This window comes from Suricata suricatta, chromosome 3, assembly GCF_006229205.1.
Source record: "Suricata suricatta isolate VVHF042 chromosome 3, meerkat_22Aug2017_6uvM2_HiC, whole genome shotgun sequence".
In the NCBI taxonomy this organism is placed as follows: domain Eukaryota; kingdom Metazoa; phylum Chordata; class Mammalia; order Carnivora; family Herpestidae; genus Suricata; species Suricata suricatta.
The window spans coordinates 19,941,931-19,965,294 of NC_043702.1; the positions used below are offsets into that span (position 1 = coordinate 19,941,931).

Sequence of the window (23,364 nt, forward strand, 5' to 3'; positions counted from 1 at the left end):
ACCAGAAGCTGCGGCCAGGTGCAGGTTAGCTGTGTTCCCTGTAACCGGGCAGCAGGCTTCCCTCCTCAAGGCGTCTCCATCTCAAACTCGACAAGTCCATAACCAAACCCTTGACTTTGCCCTGCCCCCCGGCCTGCCCTTCCCCACCTTTAAATCAGTCAATGGCAGAGCTTTGCTCAGGCAAAATCCTAGGTCTAAGTACTGCCTCCTCCTTCCTCAAATGTGTCTCGGTCAATCCATCTCAAATTCTTCCACTTCTACAGTCAAAATGTGTCCGACCCAAGCACTTCTTGCCTCCATCACAGCACCGCTCTGCACGGCCGCACCCCGGCATCGCCCCGCGGTCAGCTGCAATAGTTCACTGGCCTCCTCTCAAACTCTTCCATTGCCCATTCTTCCTCATCTATTTTCTCTATACAAACTGCAGGGAGCTTTAAAAAATATAATCAGATCGCCTCATACGCCTGCTCAAAACCAGTCAGTGGTTCATGTTCAAAATTGAATCCCATTCCTTACCCGACCCGGGGGCTCCACACTGCTGGCCTCTGCCCGTCTCCACACTGACGTCACCTGTTACTCTCCCCACGTGACACCCCTCACCGCTTTCTAAACCCGTGCTGCTCAACACAGGAGCCACACGCCACAAGTGCACTTGAAATGAGCACTTGAAACGTGGCCAGTCCAGACTGGGATGTGCTCTTAGTGTCAAATACACACTGAGCCTTGAAGACCGAGCATTAAGAAAAAAAAAAGAAAAAGCTTCTCAGTAAGTTTTTAATAGTGATTATATGTTGAACTGACAATATTTCGAATATATCAAGTTAAAGAAAATAGTACTAATTTGGTCTTTATTTTTTAAAACACTCTTTTAGAAAATTATAACCACGTCTGTGGCTTATGTTAGATTTCTATTGGATTGTGCGGCTCTCAACTAGGAGTTAGCAAACTATGCTCCGCAGTCCAGGTCTGGCCCGACGCCTGTTTTGTGTGGCCTGTGAGCTAAGCACATTTTTTTCACATTTTTAAATGGCCAAAAATAAATCAAAAGAACAGTAATTCATGGGGCACCTGGGTGGCTTAGTCCGTTAAACATCTGACTTCAGCTCAGGTCATGATCTCATGGTTTGTGGGATGGAGCCCTGAGTCAGGGTCCACACTCAAAGTGTAGTCTGCTTGGAATTCTCTCTCTTCCTCTCTCTCTGCCCCTCCCCCACTTTGCTGTCTCTCTTTCTCAAAGTAAGTAAATTAACTTAAATAAAAAGAATAGCAACCTGTGACACATGAAAACCATGTGAATTCAAATGTCAGTGCCCATGACAAAGTTTTACTGGAAGAGAGCCACAATCATTTGTTTCCAGATCACGTCTGGTTGTTTCTGCCCTGTGGAGGCACAGGTGAGTCACTCCAACGGGACAACCTGGCCCATAAAGACAAAAGTATTTACTATCTCTTTACAGAAAAAGCTTGTCAACTCCTGCTCTCTGCCCTTACCTCCTTACTTTTCTCTTGTCAGATGTATAATATTACCCCTCCTGTGATATAACCTCTGCAAACGCACAAACTTTCTCTCTTTTGTTTGGTGGATTATTGCTGGCAACTAGAATGCTGCCGGCCACACGGCAGGTGCTCTATAAACACTTGGTGAATTAACACATTTAAAACTCCAGATTTCAGGGGTCATGTAGGATGCTCCTCGTTACTCAAAGAACATGAAGTATCACTACTACAATCGGCTGTCTCTATTGCTCAGCCAGAAGAGCCAAGCTTAGGACTCAAGCAGACCTGCAAAGAAAGAGCAGAAAGGAAATGCTGACTGTTGGCTTGTCACCCACCGGGCTGGACAGACGCCAGCACTGCTGTAATGTCAAGAGGAATGCAAGCTGTAAAAACAAAACACCTTACTTTATTTTAATGAATTCCATGATTTTTAAATGCTTTTTTTTGGTGTCCCTCTTACAGGGGAGAGGTAAAGCTATCAAAATTATCAAAAAATTCAAATCTCCTTTTCTTCTGGGGGCTGCCTGTTAACGTGCTTTCGTCCAGCGTGCCTCCCAGGTCCTGGGAATAACTTCCAGAGTCAAAGGATTCTGCAGCCTCCAGGAGCTCCATGTCACTTCCATCTTCCTCAAAGGACTTCTGCAAGAAGTCATAGATCTTCTGCTGCTTTGGGTCCTTCATCAGAGAGAGAAAACAAATGATGAGAGGAAGAATGGGCCCCAGCACTGGCCCCTCCACTCGCTCCTCTGGGGAGGAGACACAGGGGGGCTGCATGTTTTATGTCGTCTGGTGTCACACGATGGCTGTGCAGACCCAGGTGGCCGTACTACCTGCCATCTTTCCATCTCTGCTACTCATGGGGTAAAGGAAAAGAAGCAAAAGAAAAAAGAAGAAATGGTCTGAGAGCAACTGAAGAACCCGTTCTGAAACTATAATATTTGTTGGACACGTTTTTTTTCCTCCTAGCTTTTCAAATCAGTATTGAAATTGCTCCAAGCACTCACTTCCTGAAAAGCCTTTCTCCATCATGGGCTAAGAGTTAAGTTGTGATTCAACTGCCAAACCAGCGTGCTCAGCCACGGCTTACACCTAATGTTCAGAGTGGTTAACAGAACAGACACGTACTAGACACACCGATGAGCAGATACCCACACGTGCATCATACCCAGTGCCTACAACCATAGCACAGGTCAGGCTCGCTGTTGCCCCTTTGCCATCCTCTCCCAAGTGTGAATTCCCGACCGACTGTCCTTCCATCCAGAGGGACATTGTTAGTGTCTCTGCAGACATTCTGGTTCCGTTAAACTAAAGCTGTTTAAACCAAAACTGTCTCTCCTCTCAATCCTACAGCCTCACATCAGCAGCTCTTTCCAAAAAGCCCAGTTTTGATGGTGGCCCCCCACCATTCTTGTCTCTCTGGCCTGTGATCACCAGGGCAGCCGGACTGGGAATGTGCTGCGTCACACCAGCAGCCAGTCTGCCTCTCCTGTCTGTCCCCTCCACCGTGCTCCACAGGCACACTCGTCACTCAGGCCCAGGCACTTGGCACCTGCACGATTGGCAGTGGCTCACCCGTACGTAGTTCTCTTCCTGCTTCAAACCCTGGCAGGTCTCTGCTGGGCTGGTTTCCGCCCCAGGCTGTCCCTGAACAGGATTCTCTTGTCACATCCTGGGGTCCTCCGTGTCTACCTCCCTGAGGCTGAAGTAGCTTCCCTGGTTCTCCAGCCCCTTCCTACTCAGGTCTCAAGCCAGCTGGCCTCGATTTCCTCACCGTTCGCTACCAGAAAGCCCTCCACACTGAGGACGCTAAGTCCTTGAGACCTGGTCACGGGAGCAGGTCATGCAAGAGCTCCAGACCATCCAGTCACCCTGCACCCAACATTTCCGGCCTTCCGGGCCCCAGCCTTCCCCAGGAGTGATATTCAACGTCATCAAGGTCAGCCTCAGCTGGTCCACGCGTCCTCCTGCACAAACAGTCTCATCAGCCTCTGTCTGAAGGAACCGCAAGGTCAAAGAACTGCTGCCCCACGAGGGGCAGTCAAACAACGGTTCTAAGTCAAACAACGGTTAACCTGCATTTGATTTTGATGGGGCAAGACCAGGAGCTAATTCGGAGCATGCATGATTAATGGAAGCAAGTTCCAAGATGAGATTAGTATTTCACTTCCCCTCTGGAAGGCGCTATCTCGATGAGACAAACTCTTTTGCTTTTATCTCCTTCTAGGAGGCAACATTTCTTTTCCTACTAGTTGATGAAATTTTCAGCCCGATTTTAATTAAAAAAAAAAGATATAATTATCAATCAAAACAAATATTGATAAATTACATTTATATTATCTTGCACATGCACCATAGGCAGAAATTCTTCACTAATTCAGAGTAAGTAAGGGCAGTATGAAAAAATGAATACTAAATAAATTCATTCCCACTGGTTCGGAATTCTTTCAAAATAAGGCTACTTCTTTTCAAAGGACATATAATAACCAAGGTTCTCTTAAAATATTTACCATCCCACTGAATTCGAGAGTTTTTTCTTTTTTTTTAACACTTATTTATTTTTGAGAGAGAGAGAGACACAGAGAGTGAGCCGGGGATGGTCAGAGAGAGAGAGGGAGACACAGAATCCCAAACAGACTCCAGGCTCTGTGCTGACAGCTAAGGGCCTGGAGCCTGCTTTGGATTCTGTGTCTCCCTCTCTCTCTGTTCCTCCCCCACTCATGCTATTTCTCTCTGTCTCCAAAAGAAATAAACATAAAAAAATAAAAAAAAAAAAGCTTACAAGTAAGGTTGTTTTATTTTTAAATTAGGTGTTTGAAATTTTCGACTTATTTTACTATTTTTTAAAATGATTTTCTTATTTATTTTTGAGAGAGAAACAGAATGTGAGTGTAAGAACACGAGTCTGAACCTAGTAGACGCCATGACAGGCTTTAAGTTTCCCCTCTAAACTAGGTCTAAAGGTCAGTCTCTCCAGAACAATTAGGCGGTTACACATTGCCCAAGGCAAGAGGGACCACCCTTGTAATACCCTTAACATTCCTAAGGGCAGGCCTAGAAATAGAAGCTATAGGTAATCAGTTATTGCCTAAGGCTGGTTACACCCTACGTGAGGGTCCAGGGTCCTGAGTCTACTCTGTGATTGGTTAACACTCTAAATGTTGTAATTGGATAAACCTGCTGTCAATAATATTGTGTAATAATAATTGGATCACTGTACCTATGTCACAATTTCCTGTAACTCCCCCTTCCCAAACTCATAAAAGTCCTACCCCGCCTTTGTTCGGGGGCTCTCTGCATGGATCCACCACCCTGGTAAAGTCTGTGAGGCCAAGTTTAGGCCCCGGCGAGCCTAAACCCGTAATAAAGCCCTTTGCTTTTGCATGCGTGCTTCGGCCTCCCTGGCGGTCTCTGGTTTTTTGGGGGCAATATTAAAATCTGGGTATAACAGTGAGCAGGGCAGGAGGCAGAGAGAGAGGGAGACACAGAATCTGAAGCAGGTCCCTAGCACTGAGCTGACAGAGCACAATGCTGGGCTTGAACCCAGAACAGTGAGATTATGACTTGAGTCGAAGTCAGGCGCTGAACCAACTGAGCTACTCAGGCACCCCAAAAGTAGAGTTGTTTTAAAATTAGCTTATCAACTGTTTATATCTATGAGGATAATTTATACTCTACACTTAAAAATATGACCTCTGCGGGGCACTTTGGTGGCTCAGTTGGTTTAGCTCTGATTTCGGCTCGGGTCATGATCTTGGGGTTTATGAGTTCGAGCCCTGCTTCAGGTGAGCTCTGCTTCTCTCTCTCTCTCCCTCTCTCTGTCCCTCACTCACTTGTTCCTGCTCTCAAAAAAATAAATAAAAAATTAAAAAATGATCTCGGTATTATTTATCTTGATAATTACATTTGAAAAGAAGCATTTAGTTGCTAAATGTAAATGAACGATTAAGTCCTCAGACTCTCTAGTCTTTCTGTCACTCAAAGATTTTGCTGGTTTAACTCGCATCTCATTCTGGGCAATTCCATGAGATACAGAAGACACAGAGGTTTCCAGATGAGCTACCTTAAGGCCACCTATCTGCCTGAGGCTGGGGGAACCGCCCAGGAGTGATCCACAGCTTCTCTCTCAGGACCCAAGGCCTGAGCAGACAACTTACTGCCTCCCCCTGCCCAGGGGGTGAGGAGCCATGCGCTGGGGTTACCTTGTGGAAATAATCAGTGGCCTCTGTCACTTCGGAAAAATTGGTCTCAGAAAGTCCAGCTTCACCCAGAACCTTAATCTTCTCTTGAATCATGGGCCTGGTGGGGAGAAATGAGCTGCGGTGACTATAAGCCGCACAGAACCAGCAGCCTGATTAGAAGGAGACCACCCTCCTTGTGGGTGTTGGACTGAGGCACGCTGTTTCACTTTGCAGCTCTCAGGGCACAAACCAAAAATATTTCCCTTCTCTCAGCTGTGAACCAGTTTAGGGCTCATATCATCCGGTTAAAGCTCTTTCTACTCGTAGATGTAAAGGAAACAAATGTCTCATTACAACAAGACTCAGAACCTGGTGCTGTTATGAGCTGCCCGGTTGACAAATGCACGAGTCCACAGATCGGGAAGTAGGGACAGCCTACACGTACGGCAAAGGTAAGACTCTAGGCACAAGGCTGGGAACAGAGCAGTAGAAACTATGGAGATAATCAAGAAGCGTAGTATCAGAAAGGGGTAAATGGCACTGGGAAGGAGCATTTCGGGAGTTTTTGCTTAGGTGACAGCATGCACGGCCCAGGGTGAGCCACTCTCTCTGGATGGTCAGCAGCAGCGCTGGAAGATGGTCTTCCTGTCCACGGGCAAAGGGGGACATCACCGTGTCACAGCAGTGCTTCCAGGGCTGGGACAGTGTCTTACCAGCAAACCTGCACCCACACATCACAATTAGCCCCCAGCCCCCACCTCTGCCAGGCCAGTGGGAAGGGAGCCACATGGCCTTCCTCCTCAGGCACCCAGCAAGCTGTGAGTGCGCGCTGAGGAGGAGGCCCGGCACGGTTATGGTGGTAGAGGAAGGACATTGCTCGTGGGCCTGCTGCTTGGGACCCTGGCGACCTTGGCAAGAGCAGGAGCAGTCAGGGAGCAAGGGACACAGACCAGCCCTGCTCCACCCCAGGGGCTGGCCATACCAGAGGTAGTCGTCAGCAGTGCCTTTTGCCACGAGGTAGTGGATGCTCACGGAGCTCGACTGTCCGATTCGGTGCACCCGGTCCTCAGCCTGGAGCAGCACCTGTGAGGTCTGTGGATCAGGATGGAATTGGGCGGCCCCCTGCCCCTGAGCCCACTCCTCACCACACCCTTCCTCCTCAGAGGGCTTCACTCTGTGACCCAAGGCAGCAGGCCCTAGAGCCTCTGCCTTCAAACAAGCCGTCATCCAACCAAACGGAGACCAAACAAAACGCTAGCTGGGGGAACCAGAACCTGCGGCCGGACAGCTGTGAATGGACCTTTGGTACTGGGCACAACGCTGGGTGCCGCGACAGAGCGAGTAGTGAGCACAAGGCTGCACTGAAGGGCAAATGAAGGAAGCCTGGCACACTTGCGTTCTTCTCGCGGTGAAAGAAGCCATTACCTTCTAAATAAACAAACACACTGCAACCAAGGGAGAGGCCATGTATGATTAGGAGTAGGGCCATTTTTTAATATGCTGGTAAGCCCTACAATAAATAAAACCCAAGAGCACTGTTTCTATCGTACATGGCCTCAGCCTGGAAGCCTACCCACCACGAAGCAGTGCCCTACGTGCAGCCAATGACCCACACATGCTGTCACAGCTCTCAGCTGATCAGACAAGGTGAGCGGGCACAAGGACCATGTTCAGGGAACACCCACAGCGGTCGCCTGTTGTGGCCCCATCAGCTAAGCAGCCTGCAGTGATGGTGAATAGAAGGGGCACAGGCTGCCGCCACAGAACGCTGTTCGGGTTCGGCTATGCACCTGAGCTACCCGTGCCCCACATTCCTCACACAGGGATGGTGTGAAGATCCATTCTAGCCTTCTAAAATGTCAATATTCCCATTGACAAGATGGAGTCGATACTCCTACTCCTTATGAGGCCATCGTGAAGACCTAATTAGTCAACCGATGTGCAAGTCTTCACTTCCTCTAAGATGGATGTGTGGGGAGTAGAAATGTGTTTACAAGACCTCACAGAACGGATGGAAGAACACGTGACTGGCGCTGGGGACGGCTACCAGGAGGCTTGTCTACCCAGACTGACACTCGCACCTGCTGGCCCACGGCCACCAGCGCTCCCGGGGAACTCAGGTCTCGCGTGTCCCTTACCCCTGGATTCCAGAACAGCTCAGCGAACACCACCAGGTCAGCAGAGGAGAAGGTGAGGCCCATGTTGGCTGCAGTGATGGAGAGCACGGCCACGGCGTGATTCTCGAACAGCTGGAACTGCTGGCACAGGTCCTCCCGGTCTGCCGAGGACGTGGAGCCGTCGATGCGGATGTACTGCACGTGCTGCAGGGATGGGGGGCGGGGAAGCGGGCTCTTTGCACTGACACTGCCAGAGAGATCAACCAGTGCCTTGCACGTGGTGGTAGCTCTTTCCTTTTTTCTGGCCAAGCCCTATTCCGTAGTGTGGATGTCCCACAGGTTAGCCATTCACCTCTGGAGGGAACCTGGGTCGGCTCCAGTAGGTGGCGACTACACTTGTATATTAGCGTGTTGCGAACATCCGCACACACGTTTCCATTAACACACACGCTTTCGCTCCTCTGAGGCTAAGTGCCCAGGGGCTAACCGTTGGGCCACATGGTCCTTGCCTGTCCAGTTTAGCTTTATTTGCTTTTAAGGGGCATTGTTTTTTTCTAACGATAAACACAAACATTATAAAGGAAATACAAGTATCAGTCCTACCTATTACCGACCTATTTTTTCCACTTTTTTCTCAACGTGTATAAGCTTTTAAACACAATATTTAATATCCCACTTTCCCCCAATAAACATTATATTGTAAATAAACAAAACTATTAAGGTTTTCTAAAACACGATGTTTAACGTCTGTATTTTGTTATGTGGCAACAACATAATTTATCCATTCGTGTATTTCTTCACGTTTGGGGGATTCTTAATTTTCACTAAAAGAGGATGGGTCGGTGAATGTCCACCACCAACATTGATAAAAACCATGGCATATGCGTATGATGGAATGTTACTCAGTAATAAGAAGGAATGGACTGATGAAACACACAATAACAGACAGGAATCTCAAAGGATGTTGAGAGAAATCAAATGAAAAGAGTGCACACTATATTGTTCCACATTTATATGATGCCCTAAAAACGCAAACCAATTTACAGTCACAGAGAGCAGCTCGGTGCTGGGCTGGAGACGGGGCCACGGAGATGCAGGAGAGTTACTAAGGGCACAAGAAAGCTCCTGGGGCCAATGGACACATTCTTACCAAACCGTACACTTTATGTGTGTTGACTGCACATCAATTATAACTCTAGAAAGCTACTTCTAATATAAAACTTTCTAATAGAAAAAATGTCTAAAGCATTTTCAAAGGATAGGGTTAAAATAAATCCGTTCATGATTCTTTGCCCATATCTGGTTATGTCCTTAGACGACACTACTAAAAATCAAAGCACTTGGGCAAAAGGCAGACACTTAATAGAAGGATCCTGATATTATTGCCCAATTGCTTTCCAGTAAGTAATGAACGAGCATGTCCAGCTCACCGCACCACTCTCAGTAGTGAGCACTGCACATTTTTAAAACCTCTGCTGATGTGATAGGTTTTCATTTATTTGATTATGAGCAGAGTTGAATTTTTCATATCTCAGCTTCTTTTTTTATTTCTTTATTTATTTTTATATGTTTTATTTATTTTTGAGAGAGAGAGAGAGAGAGAGAGAGACAGAAGGAGCATGAATGAGGGAGGGGCAGAGAGAGAGAGAGGGAGACATACACAGAATCGGAAGCAGGCTCCAGGCTCCTAGCTGTCAGCACAAAGCCCGACGCAGGGCTCGAACCCACAAACGATGAGATCATGACCTAAGCTGAAGCCAGCCACTTAACCATCTGAGCCACCCAGGTGCCCCTCAGCTTCTTTTTAAAGGGCCCTGTGATCTCCACAAAGTTAAGAACCACAGATCTAAATTATTACTTTTTATAGCTGAATGGACTAATATTTAACAGTATACCTACTGATGAACATTTAAGTCTCTATTTGATATTATAAATAAGAACATCACAAATCTGATATGTAAACCTTTGAAATCTTGTAGATAAATCTTTGACCAGTTTGATTATTTCCTTAGGATAAATTCCTACAAGAAGGGCTTGGAAAAATTTAAGAGTACATTAAGTTACTGCCCAATTGCCCTGCAGAAAGGTACCAAATGTACCAAAAACCCCTTGGTTTGAACACAGTGTGTACGTGTGAGGGAACAGATCCATATTTTTAGGTAATTTAAATCAATTTTTTCCTATGTGATTTCTTTCATTGCTTTTATGTTTAGAAGGTCATTCTCCATCCAGTGATTAGCTATACATTCTATAGTTTCTTCTAATGGTTTATGGTCTTAATGAGCTTTGATTTGTCTGAAATTTAATATAGTTAGTAAACAGTGCAGTTGAGTTTCATTTAAGTGTTCCACACAATTACTTAGCCAATTACCCAAACTTTATTTGTTGATAAATCAATCCAAATTTTTGATGACTCCTTGATAATACACTGTTGTTGTGGTTTTACTAAAGGGCTATTTAACTGAAGAGTTCTTAATACTACAGAGGCTTCTTGATTCTATTCCACCCAATTGAACACCAGTTCTTGGACCAGGGTGGCTGAGTTTTAGAATAGATTTTAATATCTGGAGAACAAGTCTATCAACATTGTTCTTTTTCAACGCTGTCTTAGCTATCTCTCCTGCTTATTGTTTGAGACTCCTTTAGCATAATAATATAAAGTTCCCTTAAAATACACAACTGGAGTTCTTATTAGGGTTGAGTTAAACTTACAAATTCATTTGAGAAGGGTCAGTACTTTTACGGTCTTGTGCTTTTTCAGTGGAGCATGGCCCAAGTCTCTCCAATTCTTCATTGGTTTCTATACTCTTGGTGAGATTACTTTTAGGTCCTTTATGCTGTGACCTTGAATATTTACTAATCAGTTATAAAGGGTACATTAAAAAAAAGCAATTTATTTAGTATATTTATTTGAAATCAGGCACTTTCCTAAACTCTTATGCATTCTAATAGTCTTCCAATTAATTGTCTTGGGTCTCTTGAATATAGTGACAGCTCTGATTTTTCCTTTCCAGGGATTACAGCCTTTAATTCTACTGGCTGGCTTCCTGCATCGCATCATATACAAAATTCAAACCCAGGTGGATTAATGAACCACCTCTAAAATTTTCAGGAAAAAACAAATAATTGCAGGAGAAAATCTTTATGACCTTAAGAAGGAAGTGACTTCTAAAATCATTCATAAAAATGAAAAACCATATAGGAAGAACTAATAAACTTGAAATGTATTTCAATTGTAACAATTAAAGTAAAAATTAAAAACGTCTATTCAATAGAAACGAAAACAAAATGAAAAGATAAAAACATGAACGTTACTGATACACGTCCAGAATTTATAAAGAAGATTTCCCAATCAGTAAGGAAAGATAAACCATCAAACAGAAAAACAGGGAGAATATTCACAGAAGAGAGCCTGAAATGACCAATAACCACATCAAAGGATACAACGTTTAGTGGTAGTCAGGGAGATACAAATTAAAATAATAAACTGAGATTTCATTTCCCAGGATTGGCAGAAGTAAAACGTCTGATCATACTAAGCGTTAGAGCTGGCAGAAGAGCAGGAATTCCCAGATGCTGGTGGGATTACAATGTGAATAACCACCTTGGGGAGAAATCTGACAATGCCTCGCAGAGTTGAAGATGAGCCTATCCAATGACTATGCAAGAGCATGCCTGGACATGCCGAGTATGAGCGCATGTACATGTGTGTACACGCACACATATAAAAGCATTCACATAATAGCAAAAACTGTAAGTAAAATTCCACGTCCAACCAGGAGGATGGCTACACTGGGCTACAGTGTCCCAGTGAGACGTGTGAATGAGCTTTACCTGTAACACTTTATGGAAAAATCTCAAAAACAATGTTGGGCAAAAAGGTAAATTGCAAGATAATTACACTGTGCTACCATTTATGTAAATTAAAGAGTACACACAAGAGCAGACTTGTATTAAGAATACGTACTTTTAGAGTAGTGTGTGACAACCTGGAGGAAGGACTGGGGACAGTGGCTGCATCCAGGAGGAGGGTGGAGAATCAGTTAGAGGGCTGCTGAGGGGGCAGAGTATGTGATTACTTAAAACATACACGTTGAAGTAACTATAGTGAAACATTTATTAAATCTGGGAGGGGACGCACACGTGCCTGCAGTATGTTTCTCTGTACTCATCCCTACAGTTCAAATATTACATAAATTTAATAAAAGATGAAGGAAGACGATTTGTGGTCCTAAATCTAACCAAAAAGAAAAGGGAGGTGAAAATATGATGTCTTTAGCTTTCCTGATTGAATTCTACATGCAAAAGCTGGTGAAGATTGGGGATGGGCAGCATTTCCATGTAAAATGTTGCAATTTTACAAGTTTTGCTTCTTAACTCAATGTGCTAAGTTTTAACGCACATTCTTGCAAATCTTTCTGGATATTTTTCCTTCAATGTAACGACAGCCATAAAACTCTGTACTGAAGTCTGCATGCTGCCAAGTACAGTTAATAAAGCCACTTTGATGGTCATAAGGGGGAACAGAAAGAAGGAAGCGAGGAAGATATTCATATAAATACTTGTTTCCACACAAGCGGAAATCTCTGCCACCTCCTCTCTTGATGACCTTGTAACTATTTACACAGAGTCATGGAAGATCCACTGGAAGATGTTCTTAAAGCAACACTTTGGGGACGTGTAGGGATCGGGTGGGAAGCTCAATGACACTGCTGGGAAATATTTTGATCCCACTGTGGTTCTACAAGCAAGAAGTCTTCAGCAATGTTTCTAGAAACATCACCTCACTTCCTTGGTTCACGCCTGCCCTCAACCCACACAGAACAACTTGGCGGCTAGCGCAGCACCAACAAAAACATATCTTGTGTTGAATTTCGAAGGGGGCTCACCTTTCTCTCAAGCTCTTTAGTAAGTGCATCCAGAACCACCTTATGGTGTGCGAACACTAGAAACTTCTCTCTTCCACTTTCTAGTAGGTCCAGGACATATTCACTGCATTTGAAAATGACAGCACAATGAATTAAACATATACTTATCCAGCTGAAATTATTTCACTGCATTTTTAGCGAACACCTTTGAGGTACCTGCTGTCTCCCCAGCCTTTTCCCTCCCTTTCTCTGGAAGCTGACCTCTCTGGCCTACTGCTCATGCCAGGTCACCTGAACAGAAGATGCAAAATTAGGAGCCGCAGGGAAGCCACCTTCTGCCATGTGCTGGAAGAGTTATTCCTTAGTTTTACGTCATCTCTCACATGCTAATAAATCAAAACATAATTTTTATGTGTCTCTGATATGTTACTAAAACATTCTTCCTCTCTGGGATCATGGAAGATAATTAACAGTTTTCACTTTTGCTGCTACTATCATTTTAGTGTGTTTTCAATACAAACTGAAATCTCGTCTATGATCTGAAAATGTCTAGGCAGGGGATTAAGGGATTTTGACAGTAATCAAATTCCTTTAAGTGCAATATTGAAACATAAGTAATAATACTGAAGAGATGGTTGGGAAGAGCTTCCTAGCTCCCTGACACATTAGACGGCAAGCACAGAGCCAATGGTGAGGTCCGTGGTAAGGGAACTTTCTTTCTGAGGCAAAGGAAGACGGAGTGGAGAAGCTTATTTGCTCGCTCTTTCTTCTCCCCTTGATTTACTTCTCTCTGCCACAACTCTGTTTTTTCTTGACTCCCCACCCCCATCTTCAGCGATGGCCCCAAAGGAAGGCAGCTACCCCGGGGAACTGTAGGGTGGGAGGTCACTCAGTCAGCTAACTCTTATGGCTTCCCTGGGATTAATGCCCAGCAGAGGGCTCACAATCCCAGGACTGGTCACTGTTCCCACAAGGGCAACGGGAAGGTAAGCCTCCTTGGACACAAACAGGACTCGCTCTGCCTGAGGCCATCCTTGCCCGTGGGGTGTGTCTGGGCACAGAGAAGACATTGTCCTCCATGGAGAAGGACAAATCTCAAAGATATCCTCTCAGCATCTAAGAATTATTTTCAAGCAACACTGTGACCAACCAGGGAATGGATTTAATTTGTGAATAGTTGGTACTAATAGAATCTACTTTAATTAGTTTGAGACATAAAATTTGCCATGATATAAGCAAGAAAGTTTATTACTACAGCATCAAAAAGTCACAAGGCCATAAAATCAAGTTGGACAGCTCATTAACAATGATAGGTGCCGGTTTTCCTATTCCTCTCTCTCTTCTACATCTCAGACATGGCTTTGGGTTTCTACCCTTCCCAAGTCCCTAAGCTGCCAGGCTGGAAATATCTGCCTGCCACAATACCAGTGGCTTTTATATCAAAAGATGCCCATTAAAATGAAAACAGACAGATAGCAGCAAAAAAGGGAAGAAAAACAATTAGCAGAGGAAACTGGGGTTTTAAGATTTATAATCTGGTTTCCACTCACTAGTTGTGTGACTCTGAGGCCCCGAGACATACATGAGATTGTTGTGGTTTCTGCCTTGTAAAAACGGCTCCGGTTCTCATATGTGACTGCTCTCGCAAAGAGGCTCTAGGTGTGAACGGAGCTGGCAGAGGTCGGAGCCGGCTGGAAACAGTAAAGCACTACACAAGTTACTGTCGAATTCTGAAAAAGGAGGTATAAGGCAGGTAACAGACTGGGTGTCTGTGCCCCTCCCTCACCAGACCGAGGTGAATAATAAGCCCCAGGGCAACAGTCCTGCGAGATGAGGGCGTTGGGAAGTGATCAAGTCATAAGGACGGAGCCCTCCTGAGTGAAATTAATGTCCTTATCGAAGAGACCTCCCCAGAGCGTCCTCGCCCCTTCGGTCATGGGAAGACACAGCAAGAGCCCAAGGACGGCTCTTACCAGGCACTACATCTGCTGGTGCCTTGATCTTGGACTTCTTAGCCTCTAGAAATGTGAGAAATACATCTCTGTCGTTCAAGCCACCCAGTTGACAGCATTTTTGTTACAGCAGCCTAAACGGATGAAGACAAGATACTACCAAAGTTTACTTATGAGGTGGCAGAACGGCTAGATTTAAACTTTCTAAGAAAAATGGGTGGTTCAGGGGCCAGCACTCAAGACCCCTGGATTTAGCAGGTCACGAGCTGAGAGGGTGAAGGCAAGGCTCGCCCCCTTGCCATCTGTTATTCAGTAGCTTGTGAGAAACGGGGCGATGGGGATGATTCAGATTAGTCTCTGAGAGATAAGTTTCCAGGTTGTAAAACCACATCTGGAGTTCATTAGTTCCCTAACAGGGTCATAAATAGAAAGGGCAGTGCCCAGAGGCCGAAGGAGAGCCGGCCACCGTTTGGCGGTCTTTCTGTATGGAAACTTAGATTTGAATAATAATAATAGATTTGAACTCACTCCCTTACCACACTTAAGGTTCAGAGGGAGAGGATGGAGAGGCCGGGGTATCTGGAGGCTGAGTGAGAGGGTGGGGGAGGCTGTGTGTGTCTCAATTTATCCACAGATCTCGGTCCCCACTGCCAAGCTGGCACCACTCAGCCCACACCAAGTTCATTTCCATTGTAATTAAATCACTTGGACCATTATCCTGCCAGAGCCTCACATGAATGTTAAACAATAAGAAAATCAGGCAAACGCACATCATGCGGATTGCCTCAAGTTTCTACCACAGTGAATATTTGAACATGAGTGGGCTTTTCCTTTCTTAAAGAAAAGCAGACAATTTTTCAAGTCAGTGAATACATTTAAGAATAGGAATTATGACTTCAGCCTTAGTTTATAAGGAGGAAGGAAAACTCAGTGTGACAATGGCCTCTTGCCCACATCTTCTGAACAAACCTTGACAGTTTGTATGTACAGCTTTTCATGTAGGTAAATAGCAGCTGAGACTTCTGTCTTTGGAGAACCCCTTCTCGGTCTCCCATGAAACCCCTAGTTTTTTTCTACAGGCAAGTGACCACAGTTTTCCTAGGAAGGGAAATAGCTTCCTTTAGTGTTTGGTCAAGCCCACCCTCCTTATAAGCAGCTCCACTGACAAGTGGTTAAGACAGGGTCTCTCAGGGACCCCAAACTCATACTGGCAGTGCTCCAGTGACAGGCCCGCCTCTGCCCTGTGGGGATGAGCCCGTGTTGCCCAAACTAAACCTTAGATGGAAGGCCATAATTCTACTGTCTGATCATTTCTTACAGAGCATTCTGGCCAACTAAGGTAACAGGTGTATCTTCTTAAAGATGAGAGAGAGAGACAGAGGGTGGGAAACAGAAGTCAACATGCGGGGGCCACTTACATGACACACGGGATTTTCGCTTCAGCTGTTCTGTTGAAGAAGAGAAGGAGGGCTTCTTTTTGCTGCCACTTCTGTGGAAAGAGAAGTCTAGATTTAAAGGCTCCCACTCTGTGAACCCTCGGATAAGCTGACATAATTATCACTGCTCTGAGCTTTACAGATTCTTGTTTTTTCTTTTATTTTAAAACTTTTCAATGTTTTTTTAATTTATTTTTGAGAGAAGAGAGACAGTGTGAGCGGGGAAGGGGGGGTGGTCATAGAAAGAGGGAGATACAGAAACTGAAGCAGGCTCCAGGCTCTGAGCTGTCAGCACAGAGTCTGATGGCGGGCTCAAACCCCCAAACTGTGAGATCATGACCTGAGCCGAAGTTGGACGCTTACCTGACAGAGCCACCCAGGTGCCCGAGCTTTACAGATTCTAATGCCAGTCATCGGAGCCAGGAGACCCTGGGGCCTGTGTACACTCTGGTTTGTCATGGGAAACGTGGCCTTACAGGAACCCAGTCATCTCCCAAGAACTGCTGCGAACGTGAAAGCCCCTGGAATGGGGCTGCACCCACCATCCATGCCAGGCTCACAGGAGCAGCTGAAACGCAGCCTTGCTAAGCTATTTAAGTCACTTACTACAGCCCGGGGACTTCCACAGCCATTGGCCAATGCTGCTCTTGCCTCCTCTTTCTCCTCTGCCACATCGTATCCATACCTAAGTTTACTTCTTTTTTGAAAGGCTTTTCTTTTAATTTTTTAATGTTTATTTTTATTTTTGAAAGAGATACCGAGCATAAATGGGGGAAGGGCAGAGAGAGAGGGAGACACAGAATCCAAAGCAGGCTCCAGGGTCTGAGCTGTCAGCACACAGCCTGATGTGGGGCTCGAACTTATGAGCCATGAGAACATGACTTGAGCTGAAGTCAGATGCTTAACTGACTGAACCACCCAGGCGCCCCGAACTAAGTTTACTTCTAAGACTTACTCAAACGATTCCAACTGATGCCAATTAGTCTACTGTAGTATCATCTCAAAACTATTATTCACCTGTTTTGGCCTGGCTCCCACATAAGGTGATTGACCTCTCCCAGGAAAAGCCATGTTTTCTTTATAGTTTGCATCTAAATAAATACTAATTGCAAATGCTAACACAGGAGACGCATATGTAATTTCACAATATTACTAGATCATGTTTTCTATCACTCCAGAGGAGACACTCTTACCCTCACTGCTATGGCGGCCCTCTCCTTCCTCCAGGAAGGGTGGGGTTACAGACACCCCCCGGTTTTCTGTGCCTGGGCCCTGTGAGGCCGGTCACTGACACACTGACATGACAGCATCTTCGCAGAATGAAGAAGGGACCCCACAGTAATAACATATATGGCCCTGAACTCGTGGGCAACTCAGGAAAGCAGCTATAGGCCGGCTGTGGAGCCTGCTTAAGATTCTGTCTCCCTCTCTCTCTGCCCTTCTCTTGCGTGCTCTCTATTTCTCTCTCTAAATAAATAAAAATAAAAAATAAATAAAATGTTACTCATTACATAAATTACATACATCTATCTCTATGTAAGTGTATACGTATATAACACATATTTTAAAGCAAAATAGACATATGTTTTATAGAAAAACTACCAAATGACACCTTAAGTCACGGCCGCCATGATGGCGGAGGAGCTGCCTGGTCAAAACAGCTCCCAGGCTCTTAACAGCATCTTTCCTCCAGGACTTGAGGAGAAGGAAGGAAGATAACCTGGAACCACAGGAAGCCGGGGCGGGGGGGGGGGGCACTGACAGGGCAGTGGTGGCCACCGTCCCTCCTATCTGGTGACTGAGGTCTAATTGAACAATTCAAACTTCCTGGGAATTCTTATTGGAGACACGACCCCATGACAGTGCCTTAAACTCTTACTCAGCTACAGACCCAGCTTAGACTCTGATGGAGCTCTGGACACACACAACGTTCACCTCTGGCCAGTGAGCTTACAGACGTCCTCAAGTCCATTCATGTCCCTTCACAGGGTCCTTGCAGCAGGCCAGGCCCTCTTATATAACAAGGTCCCTCACAGGATACACCAAAGGGGCAGAGTCAGGCTTCCAGGCGCTGACCACACCTGCAATCGGTGTGCCGCAAGCAGATGGCACCCCGGGCGTCCTTGATCTTGACATTCACTGCCATGCCCTGCGGACAATGCCACTACTCTTGTCAGGTCCTTCCCTCCCACTCACACTCACTTACCCTACACTGGCTAACAAGAGACGAAGAGGAACCAACAGACAGACAAGTAGTGGGAACACTCTGAGAGACCTTGCCCATGTGAGATTTGCCAAGAGCTGATGAGGTGCAGGGAGCAAACACCCAGCGCCGTTGGGCACCTAGGATGTGCACCAAAGCCCTCAAAGTATGCACGTCCCCGTGTCACAGTGACTTTCTCCTTCGAATCTACCCTCAACATACAGTCCACGTTCAGGAATTCCTATGTAAGCTATTACTTAGAATAGTGGGCTGAAATAACTCAAATGTCTGACTCAAAATTATTGGCAAAATTATAATATGGGCACGGGGGAAAACACATATTGTGTTTTAAAGGAACACTGAACAACACAGAAAAGTGTTCACAATGTGGTTTGCTAACCTGTATTCTTCCCTGGCTGATGGATGGTTACAGGGTAGCCATTCTGCTTTTAAAATATGTTACTTGGGGTGCCAGGTGGCTCAGTCACTTGGGCGTCCGGCTTTGGCTCAGGTCATAATCTTTTGGTTCATGGGTTCGAGCCCCGCATCAGGCTCTGTGCTGACAGCTAGCTCAGAGCCTGGAGCCTGTCTTTGGACTCTGTGTCTCCCTCTCTCTCTGCCCCTCTCCTGTTCACGCTGTCTCTCTCTCTCTCTCTCAAAAATAAATAAAACATTAAAAAAAATAAAAATAAAATATGTTACTCATCTGGGGCGCCTGGGTGGTCAGCATGGCTAAGCATCTGACTTTGGCTCAGGTCATGATCTCGTGATTCGTGAGTTCAAGTCCCGCATTGGGCTCTGAGCTGACAGCTTGGAACTTGGAGCCTGCTTGGTATTCTGTCTTTCTCTTCTCTCTGCCCCTCCCCCAACCCTCTGAATAAGTAAATAAATAAATAAGTAAAGTAAACTTTAAAAAATAAAGTATGTTACTTATTACACGTGTAAATTATATATATCCCTATATAAGTGTATATGTAAATACATATTTTAAAGCAAAATAGACATATGTTATATAAAAAAACTACCCAAATGACATATGCCAAAATTATATAAAGGATGGGTGACTCTTTTTTATACTATAAGAAACAATAAATATTTCTTATAAGAACTTTTATTTTTCAGATTTTAGGCAATAGATAGCTACTGCATTTTTTGTAGGTGAAATCAATAGTTTTATCTTAAAAAAAAGAAAAGCCCCAAACCTCCCCTAAACTGTGTAGACATGATACTGGTCCATTAATGATCTCACTTCATTTACCAGCAGTGGGCCAGGAAATTTTAAATAACCTGCATTCTCTGTTCTTGTGTCCTTGAGTTGTACTAAATTAGATCCACTTGGGTTTTGAATTTATTTTTTATGTTGGAATTTGAATGTATCATCAAACGGTAGAGGGTGAAGAAACACTGTCACCAGGAAGTCTGCACAGACTTATTCCATTTTTCTGCCTAGTCTTGCTGATCAAAACATTACTATAGACAAAAGCCGATGAGACTTAGAGTCAGTTTTTCTTAGCCTGTGAAGAGATATCTATTATTTCAGCTGAAAATAAGAGAAAGCTTTCATTGTACATTATATTTCATAAATGGACCGCTTCGCCTTGGCTTCTGTGGTTTAAAGCTTCTTAAAAAACGTCTTCCTCCAGATGGGAAGGTGTGAGGGAACAAAGAATCGCTTCTTGACAGGCTGGCAGTGCTTTGCTGGAACCACTGGAATCACAACACGGCAGGGAAACTTGGGGCCACGAGGTAACTATAAAAATGGGCGGGCACCTTTCTGCAGATTCACAGGCCTCCTTACTTGACTAAAACCAAAAGCCCATGATCCCTGAACATTTTACCCTCTTCAACTCAGGACTTCACAGCCAGCCAGGGTTTGGAAGGGAGGCCAGTGGCCACCTGGCCTCACCCCTGGTGGACACTGGCTCACTGGGGGCAGTGCCTCTGACTGGATCTACCGTGGACACAGTGGTTTGGAGTAAGAAAGGCTCTGGCGGTCCAAAGGGCAAAGCTCATGAATTCGTGTTCTATTTGGATTTTCCATCATAGAAATGAACTGACATTAAAGAACACAAAAGGGAACCAATTTTTCAAGGATTTATCTTGTCACTAGAAAGATTCTAGTAACTGGCTTCAGCATAATGCTGAAGGTAATCTATACCAACTAAATTTATCTTTTTTAGGGACAAATTCTTAATTTTTCTGAGATTCCAAGGAAATGTAGCAGCTCTAGGCACTAGACTGAGAAGAGCTCTAGGCTCTTTCTCTGCTGGGTTCTTGAATTATGCTGCAATTTAGGCTTGTCATGATCTGTTCAACAGTGTTAAGACTCTGGGAAGAAGGGTACGGGGACAACAATCACACAACAGAAGGGACTCAGAGCAACTGACATTGTCCTTAGGTACTTTTCCAGTACCAGGCCTAGGAGGCCAGTACTGACTCCCCCTTTTAGGTAAGAAAATATCAAACTATGCCAAAGAATTTAGGTGATTTACATAGTCACCATAAGTTATAAAAATACCCAACATTCCTGAGTTCCCTGGTGTAGCCTTGTCAATTTCACACTATCCCGGTAACCTCAGAGCTCAAACTTTCAGGTTATATCTGAAATCATCTTTGGAAAGAGCGTCATCACCTAATGTAAAGAACTATATAAGCTGGTAAAAATTAAAAAAAATACTTTCAAATCTTGCTACACTAAAAGTTAAAAATTCCCATACTTCGATTTATTTCTTTTTCTTTTTAGTGATATTGCATAATTTACAGTTGCTGCTTGGCAATGTGATGTTCCTCCTCAATTCAAATGCCCACTGACTGCTTTTGCTGTTGTCTACACTGGGTGTTCTCTACTTGGTTCGGAAGGGGGCCAGGTACAGGCAAAGGGGTTTTCTGGGTAATTCCATGAAATAGCAATAGGCTTACTTCCACCATACACACAAGGAACTAAAATATAGAATGTTTATACACAGTCAGATCTTTGCATCTAAAACTATCACACATCTGAATTTTTCCCATTAATATTATATTTGTTGTACTTGTGCACTGGTTTTCTTGACAATAGAGTTTCACTCATGGGCAATCATTAATAAGCATTAAAATTCTAAGAAAATTATAAGAAAAAGGTTAAAACTGAGAAAAATCATTTCCATTCAGTGCATTTTTATCTCTAGACATCAGAAAAAGACCACCAATGCTGATTTTAGCAAAAGAACACCTGCTTCTGCTCATGGTTCCACTGAAATACGGTTTCAGAATGGCTGGGCTGTGTGTCCACGTCGCTGTCGGGGAACTTTGCCAGAAAACCCCACAGCAAAGAAATTATGCCTGCCCACTTCCTCCAGACCACCCAGATTATTAGATGTAACACAGCATAAATTAAACAACTTGACAGCTCACCAGTGCCTCCTTCACGCTATACTCTGTTTCTTAAAAGTTACACACTGGTCTTGCTCATAGCGTGGTAAAATAACATAAAAAAACCCACATGCATTCTGCCTCTTGTTATTCTTATTTATTTTGTGCCCTCTCAGAAGTCTGGGATCTCATCTGGACCTAAGTTTCTTTATACAGGGTAATAACAGGCCCAGATAATGCTTTATGATAATGTCAAAAAATGTCAATAACTGTTATTTTCTTGGCAATGAAAACTGCAAGGTTTTATCTCAAAAGGACAGAAACGGAGCTGGTATAAATTACCTTATAGCACTTAGCACAGTATGACACTAAAGACAGATACGAAAGTGTTTTTGAAAAGATGAAACCACCATTAAAACATGGGAGTAAACAGGCTTGGGTCTAGCCTCAGCTCTGCCACACAGCAGCCCGAAGACTTTGGTCAAATCACAACCTCTGTGAGCCTTAGTTTCCCCTCCTGTAAGATGGGGATGCCAACGTCTTGCCAACCATAAATGACTGTAATAAAGATAAAAGGTTAAAAGGGTTTGAAAACTCGACTTTGTTACATAAATGTCAATTTGTTATTTTGACTGAAATAACATGAGATGGTCAGAGTGTTAACATAGATATCAAATATGCTTAGGACTAATTTTTTAACTGTTACTAGACTGAGTAACCGTTACTAGACTAAGGCATTCTCGAAATACACCGAACAAAATTCCAACTTTCCTTGAGGGATTCAGAATATGTATCACCATTCTGCAGTTACCATGGCGTTTATTTTTTATGACCATCTGTCAACAGTATCTACACATGCATAAAACCGCAAATTAGTAAGAGGTTTTGGAAGCAGATGAGGTAGGCTGAGAAATGTCATGGACTCACCATCCTTGTCCAGAAAGGTGGGAAGAGGTCATGGAAAGACAAGCTCAGAGGACTCAGGGTAACCTCCACAGGGCCCTTCCCAGGAGGGAACAGCTGTGGACACCTCCAAATCCCTGCCTCCAGCCCCAGACTCACCGTTTTCTCATGGGTGGTCATTTCCTTGGCCGCGGCGTCCAGGGCAGCTCTGGCCTTGGTGCTGATCCGGCCTGGGGCCACGACCACCATCTTGCGCTGCTTGGCTGGGAGCTGGGCGAGGACATCGCTCTTGAGGCGTCGCAGCATGACCGCCTCCTCCAGCAGGAGCTTCAGCTCTCCGAGGTTGGAGGAACCTGAATAATCCCATCCCCAGGGCTGCTGTGGAGGGAGACACACATTCAGTTAGGTTCTCCCAGGTCCAGGTAACCAGGCTGTGACCTCAACCTTCTCACAACCGTCTCTTCCTGTGGCTTCGTTCAGAGAACTTCCAGTGGCTCTAAGTGATGAATAAAACCTCGTAGAACACAAATGGGAACTACGAAGGAAAAGAGAAAAAGAAAGAAATGAAGTGAACACACATGATGGTGTTCGACATGCTACACTTTCTAGCAGCAAATGCAAGATGCCAAGAGGTCTGGTATCCATTACATTCAAAGGCAAATAAGGCACCCAGCTTGTCAGACTATTCCTGTATTCTAAATAAAGAAATCATCTTCCCTAGGGCTTCTCCTAGAGTTCACGACACAACGTAACAAATCATATTATCAGTAATATCTTTATTTGATGGGACGCCTTGGGATTTAAGAGGCTGTTGTTTCTTAGTATGGGCTACACCAGCAAAACCAAGTGCAGGGACATG

General features: G+C 44.6%; 1 protein-coding gene across 4 annotated transcripts in view; it reads right to left on the reverse strand.

Moving 5' to 3' along the window:
* Window positions 1-1,881: 1,881 nt before the first annotated feature.
* SMARCAL1 (SWI/SNF related, matrix associated, actin dependent regulator of chromatin, subfamily a like 1) overlaps window positions 1,882-23,364 on the reverse strand; it is a 60,607-nt gene continuing 39,124 nt past the window's right edge. For 3 of the 4 annotated variants that reach the window (XM_029933878.1, XM_029933875.1, XM_029933877.1), the window contains 7 exons: window positions 22,665-22,883; window positions 16,031-16,101; window positions 12,682-12,784; window positions 7,814-7,996; window positions 6,658-6,758; window positions 5,697-5,793; window positions 1,882-2,172 (listed from right to left, as the gene is read on the reverse strand). In XM_029933878.1, the coding sequence (XP_029789738.1) occupies window positions 1,954-2,172; window positions 5,697-5,793; window positions 6,658-6,758; window positions 7,814-7,996; window positions 12,682-12,784; window positions 16,031-16,101; window positions 22,665-22,883 (993 nt within the window). In that variant the 3' untranslated portion in view covers window positions 1,882-1,953. The remainder of the gene's footprint in view (window positions 2,173-5,696; window positions 5,794-6,657; window positions 6,759-7,813; window positions 7,997-12,681; window positions 12,785-16,030; window positions 16,102-22,664; window positions 22,884-23,364) is intronic. The other variant, XM_029933879.1, reaches the window with a different exon arrangement.